General features: G+C 47.4%; 1 protein-coding gene across 1 annotated transcript; it reads right to left on the reverse strand.

Annotated features, from left to right (window-relative positions):
* Window positions 1–1,774: 1,774 nt before the first annotated feature.
* LOC119360682 (mucin-1-like) lies at window positions 1,775–5,023 on the reverse strand. The gene is made up of 2 exons (XM_037626214.1): window positions 3,785–5,023; window positions 1,775–1,819 (listed from the first exon to the last, which is right to left on the reverse strand). The coding sequence occupies exon 1, from the start codon at window positions 5,021–5,023 to the stop codon at window positions 3,965–3,967; it is 1,059 nt and encodes a 352-aa protein (XP_037482111.1). The 3' UTR covers window positions 1,775–1,819; window positions 3,785–3,964.
* Window positions 5,024–6,627: the final 1,604 nt, after the last annotated feature.

The following is a 6,627-nucleotide window of genomic DNA, read 5'->3' on the forward strand; positions in this document are numbered from 1 at the left end:
ATGAATAGGAAGAAGTGAATGATTAAGAGGTACACCGGCATGAGAAAAACATTTGAAACAAGGAAAGGATATGATCGACAAAGCTTGAATTGAATCCAACGGAGAAGAAAAATAATGAAGAATGATGAACTCAAAGCTCCGTTAGTATCTTCACGAGGGATCACCGGATAAGAACATTGACGGAAAAGAATGGAGAGGCTTCCCATCAATAAAATGGATACCCGATTAAGAAATCTGAGTCCTTGAAGAAAAAGGGTGGGAGGGCGGGAAAACAAAGGCAACTTGGGGCAGATGGAATGGATACCGTTGAGGAAACTTAGAATTGATCTTGCGAATGTTGAAATGTTAGGATCCACTTGAAGAGAAGCACACCGGTCGGAAAAGAATTAACATGACGATCTCGATGATCAAGAAGGATTAGTATTCACATAGCCGTATGAGAACAACGTTTAGGAAAGGTATGGATTCAACATTTGACTTCGAAGCAACTCGAATACCACAAATAAATCAAAAAAAGGATTTGGCTTGCAGAATAAGCCGAAACAAACATATGATAGAGATTTCGTCTGAAGTTTTCATGGTGGGGCCCACACGGACTCGAGTGTACAGCACCATCATGTACAAGGCAGTGCACATGACATACGAAGTGTCCCCGAACCAGCATAGCCAAGGGTTCTTTAAGACACAACGAGACCACTGTAAAAACGACCGTGGAAAGGCGGACCACTAGATGTCGAACCCCAATCTCATATCATGCATCTGTCGAAAAGATATTCTAGGAGCTACTTGAATTCCCACCTATAAAACTCCCGAAACTTTCTGGTTATGCAATCCGGTGTCGGGGATACAGGGGAAGCAATATATATCTCACCCAAAACTAACAATTCCTACATCCAAGCTGTATCCATCCGTCAACACATAACCAAGAAAACTCCGGAAATCGTGTACCTCAACCTTCGAAAAGCATCCGTTATACGAGCTATGGCAATACTCTCGAGCTCGCCCCAGTACTGGGTTATCAAGGTTATCTCACCAACAACTGCATAAAAGAGATTTTCGATGTCGGCAAAACTCAGGTATTCCAGAACTGCAACGATAAAATTGTGACGACAACACCTCGGAGCTCAACTCCCCGGGTCAAAGCCACATGAATAGACAGGAGGCACCAAGAACAATGTTCTCGTCACAAAACCATCGGAACGATTCCAAGATACCCGCGTGATCCTAAATTTTTTTTAGTGAAATTTGAGGAGAGGAAAGTCAAAACATTTACGTCAGGAGACCTCACCAGAGCGACGAAGGGACTGAGGAGTAAAAGAATCCTACTCTCCGATATATATAATCCTAAGGCTCAAAACATTTTTGTTCTAGACTCAACAACGCCAGCAAACAATCAAGCAGGGGGCTCCTAAGTCGGGGATGGCCCTGATTACCAACTTGTCACACCCACGATGCGGCTATAGCTCCCATGTGTCGAAGCACGACTTAGAGGCATAACCGCATTGTGGTTTTGTCGCAAGAAGGGTCATCTTCACACAATCCCATGTAATGAATAAGAATGGGATAAAGAGTTGGCTTACAATCGCCACTTCACACACTGAACATATAATAAATCATACATCATTCAGAGTACACACATAGTCCGACTACGGATGAAACCAAAAGAAAAGAAGCTAACCCAACTCCTAGATCCCTGATCGTCCCGACTGGGCTCCACTACTGAAAACATGAAACGAAACATAGCAACGACCAAGGTCTTCGATGAGCTCCCATCTGAGCTCGGTTGCATCACCTGAACTGGAATCATCGGCACCTGCAACTGTTGGTAGTATCTGGTGAGTCATGAGGACTCAGCAATCTCAAAACCCGCGAGATCAAGACTATTTAAGCTTATGGGTAGGAAGTGGTAATGAGGTGAGGTTGTGGCTAACATACGCAAATAAGAGCGAGAAGAGAGCAAGAGGAACGGTCGTGAAGCTAGCAATGATCAAGAAGTGATCCTGAACTCCTACTTACTTCAAACATAACACAAATCGTGTTCACTTTCCGGACTCCGCCGAAAAGAGACCATCACGGCTACACACGCGGTTGATGTATTTTAAAGAGGTCAAGTGTCAAGTTAACTACAACCGGACATTAACAAATTCCCATCTGCCTATAACCGCAGGCACGGCTTTCGAAAGATTATACCCTGCAGGGGTGTCCCAACTTAGCCCATGACAAGCTCTCGCGATCAACGAAGGAATAGACCTTCTCCCAGGAAGACCCGATCAGACTCGGAATCCCGGTTTACCAGACATTTCGACAATGGTAAAACAAGACCAGCAAAGCCGCCCGATGTGCCGACAAATCCCGATAGGAGCTGCACATATCTCGTTCTCAGGGCACACCGGATGAGACATCCTACGAGTAAAACCAGCCCTCAAGTTTCCCCGAGGTGGCCCAACAGTCTACTCAGTTCGGACCAACACTCGAAGGAGCACTGGCCCGGGGGGGTTAAAATAAAGATGACCCTTGAGTCTGCAGAACCCAAGGGAAAAAGGCTTAGGTGGCAAATGGTAAAACCAAGGTTGGGCCTTGCTGGAGGAGTTTTATTCAAAGCGAACTATCAAGGGGGTCCCATAAATCACGCAACCCCGTAAGGAACGCAAAATCCGGGAACATAACACCGGTATGACGGAAACTAGGGCGGCAAGAGTGGAACAAAACACCAGGCATAAGGCCGAGTCTTCCACCCTTTACCAAGTATATAGATGCATTAATTAAATAAGAGATATTGTGATATCCCAAAATAATCCTGTGCATCATGGAGCAATCTTCAACTTCACCTGCAACTAACAATGCTATAAGAGGGGCTGAGCAAAAGCGGTAACATAGCCAAGCAACGGTTTGCTAGGAGGGGCGAAAAAGGTTAGAGGTTGACATGGCAATATGGGAGGCATGGTAAACAAGGGATAGGAAGCTCATCATAGCGATAGAACGAATCCTCACAACTCCGGAACGAAACCGAAGCTAACGAGAGAAGCAAACCGGAAAGAAGCAAACAACGCGGTAAACACACAAGCATAATCATGGCATGATGCACAAACAAGTATGATGCATGTCCGCTTTAAAGAGGCATGGCATGGCAAAGCACACAAACAATACTACAAGTTACGTGGAGCTCAATATGCAACGAGTTGCATATTGACGGAACACCACAACAATTATTTAGTTCTCTCTCATTTAGGTAAAACAATATTAAATGCTTATTAAACATGGCAAGGGGTGAAGCATAAATAAACTAACTATTTGGCAAGTTTAAGTAGGCCAGAAACAACAAACAACAATTTCGGAAAGTCCCCATGTCATTTAGTAATTTAATGCAACAACAATTTTTAAGCATTTAAATGTTGTTAACATGATGCAGATGACAATTACAAGTTTATCCAATTTTATGAAAATGTTGACATCTAATATGATAGGGAGCATTTGGTCGCCATGGCGGAACAAAAGGGGTGCCACGGCAACGATAACGAAAATGGTGCCACGGCAGCATATCCGAAAATGGTGCCACGGCAACATATCGGTTCCGGTAGCTCACGGAGATACCGATGCAAGAGAGAAGTGTGCGGATTAGTGTGTCATGCAAAAGGTGGTGGGGTGATCCCGGATTCCGGGTTCCCACGAGACGGTGGCATGGCAAAAGAGGGGCATCGCAAGGATGATTCGATCACGGTGCAAAACTCGAGCATCTCATACAACACATGCATTCGATCACGGTCGGTCGTCTCGGAGGTTATACCTTTGAAGCGAGTGTTTCCGAGCGGTTCGCGTTTGTCGAGGGAAGTAGACGTTCTCGTGATGATGTGGAAGTAGTGGTACATGTTTCGTAGTTGTTCGGGGTCACAACGAGGAACTTGACGTCCACGGAATCTTCAAGGGTCGACAGTAGTGGTACACGGGGCGTAGTGGAAGTAGTCGTTCACGGGCCGTAGTCGTACATGTAGACGGTAGTGGTAGATGAACATGGCGATCCGAAGGGGTACTTGGCGGGTCGTCGAGGTACATGTTGTCGGGGTACTTGTCGCATCACCGGGTGTAGTCGTACACGTTCGGAGCGGAACTTGGCGTATCCCTGTAGTAGGCGTTCCGGTCCTGTAGTCGTACTAGGCATCCGGTGAACCTGGAGAAATCCACGAAGGCGTAGACATTCCAAGGTACTTGACGCATCAGCAGTTGTAGTCGGTCTTGACGATCCAAAACAAAGCAACTCCAGGGCCCTCGAGTGGCAGCAGCAAGGAGGCGAAGGAGCCCTGGCCGGAGATGGTTGCAGGGAACGGGCCGAGGGCATGGTCGCGGGGGCATTCGAGACGCCGGATCCTGGCTGGAAGGAGGTCGCACGAGGGACGGGGAGGACGCTACAGCAGCTTGTCGGGGCGGCGGATGGAGGCGCTCGGGAGCCGAAGACGGCAGCCAGGCCTAGCGGCAGAGGTAGGAGGCGGCAAGCCGGCGAGGGGACCGGGCGCAGGGAGCTCCACTCCCTGGCTCGATGCGGAGGAGGCGATGCTGATAGCCTCGCGGGCCATGGCGGGCGCGACGAGGTGGAGCGGGGGCGCTCGATGCAGGAGGAGGAAGGGCGAGGCCGCAGCCTCGGCGAGAGGATGCAGCAGCAGCTGCTGCCGGCAGCGAGGCCGAGGCGGTGCGGCTCCAGGGGCGGCGAGGAGGAGGGTTCGAGCGCGGTTGAGAAGGGGAGGCGCCATGGAGGAGGAGAGGAAGGAGGCGAGGTAGCAGAAGGGCGGCGAAGGCGACGGGGTTGCACGCAGGTGGCCCTCCGGGAGGCGCGGGGCGACGAGGAGGAGCGGCGGCGCTGTGTGGGATCGAGGGAGATGAGGGAGGAGCACACTGGCGACGCGAGGAAGGAGATGGGGATTGGGTCCCGGGTTTGAGCGATGCGTGTTGCGTGGTGGCGGCGCTGGCAGGGAACGAGGGGGATGGATCGAGGGAGAGATCGCTGGGTGCGGCTAGGGTTAGCAGTGGGCATTGCGGCTGGGCCTTGGGCCGGCTGGTCTAGGCTGGTTAGGTAGTGGGCTGCAGCTGGAGAGGTGGGCTGGCCTGGGCTGCAGGCTCTCTCTCTCCCTTCCTCTCATACTTTCTTACAGAAAGCATTAAAGAGAAGGAAAATGAAGAGGGGGTTAGGGAAAGAAAATGCGCAAGGGGATAATTTTCCCGAACTCACAAAAATATGCTCGTTCCAAGAAAATAGAAAGGCCAAGATTAAAAGATTAAATTCAAACTCATTTGATTTAAATTCAAATGATTTGAATAGGAAGTGAGGTTTAGGAAGGTCCAAAAATGTTCGGACTTTTGGTGGAGCTCCGGAAAATGACCAAAGAATTTATGGACAAAGTTTGAGGTCAAGAAGTGATATAACAAAGGCATGGAATATTTGCAAGTGTGTTATGGTGAATTCCAAATTAGTGGAATATTTATTAGCTCCCTAAATAATATTGGGAGGATATGTTATGAAGAGAAATCACCATGTCAACTCCCTCGATTTAAATAGATCAAAGATCTATGCAATTTATTTAGTTGAGGTTTTAAAAATTAAATGACATGATGGCATGATGACATGATGCAATGCAAGAGATGACATGAAGAAATGCAACAAACAAAAATAAAACACATGGCGAAACTCGAAATAGCTGGAAGTCTTCTGAAACTCCGGTCTCGGGGCATTACAATTCCTCATTGATGGTTGGTTTCTCACTTGAAGATGTGGGAGAATCACATGAGGCTTTGTAAGCACCACTTGACTTGTTGTGAAGCTCTTCCTTTTCCTTGAGTGACATCTCATGAGCAACAATTCTTGCAATGACTTCCGTAGGTTTGAGATCTTTCTAATTGGGCATCGTTTGGATCAATGCGCACACGGTATCATATTTTCCATCCAAGGCTCTTAGGATCTTCTTGATGATGAATCTATCGGTCATCTCTTCACTTCCTAATCCGGCAATCTCATTTGGGATGAGAGCAATCCTAGATTACATTTCAGCGACACCTTCACCATACTTCATTTTGAACTTGTCAAGCTGACTTTGAAGAACATCCAATTTGGATTCCTTGACGGAGTCGGTACCCTCATGCATATCAATCAAACCATCCCAAATTTCTTATGCATTCTCAAGACTGCCGATTTTGTTGAATTCTTCGGGGCACAATCCATTGAAGAGGATATCGCAAGCTTGAGCCTTGTATTGCAGCATCTTCAACTCTTCTGCGGTAGCTTCACGGTTTGGTTCTCTCCCATCAAATAATTCACCTTGCAAGCCAATACACACAATAGCCCAAACGGCAGGGTTATGGCCAAGAATATGCATTTTCATCTTATGCTTCCAACTAGGAAATTAGTACCATCAAAGTAAGGACCTCTACGGTGGTAATTTCCCTTGCTAGACGCCATACTCTCCTAGGTTGTGAAACCAAGGTTATAATCACCAAAAGCTATGTAAATCAAGGCAAATGGAGACGAAAGCTCTGATACCACTTGTAGGATCGAAAGTATGTCTAGATGGGGGGATTAGACCACTTGACCAAATAATAATATAGCATTTTCCAAATTTTAAGTCTTGGCAGATTTGAGCGACT

This window comes from Triticum dicoccoides, chromosome 2B (genome assembly GCF_002162155.2).
Source record: "Triticum dicoccoides isolate Atlit2015 ecotype Zavitan chromosome 2B, WEW_v2.0, whole genome shotgun sequence".
NCBI lineage: Eukaryota > Viridiplantae > Streptophyta > Magnoliopsida > Poales > Poaceae > Triticum > Triticum dicoccoides.

Bases quoted from the DNA above. Each gene is read 5' to 3' on its own strand.
- LOC119360682 (XM_037626214.1), bottom strand. From the start codon at position 5,023: ATGCCCACTGCTAACCCTAGCCGCACCCAGCGATCTCTCCCTCGATCC.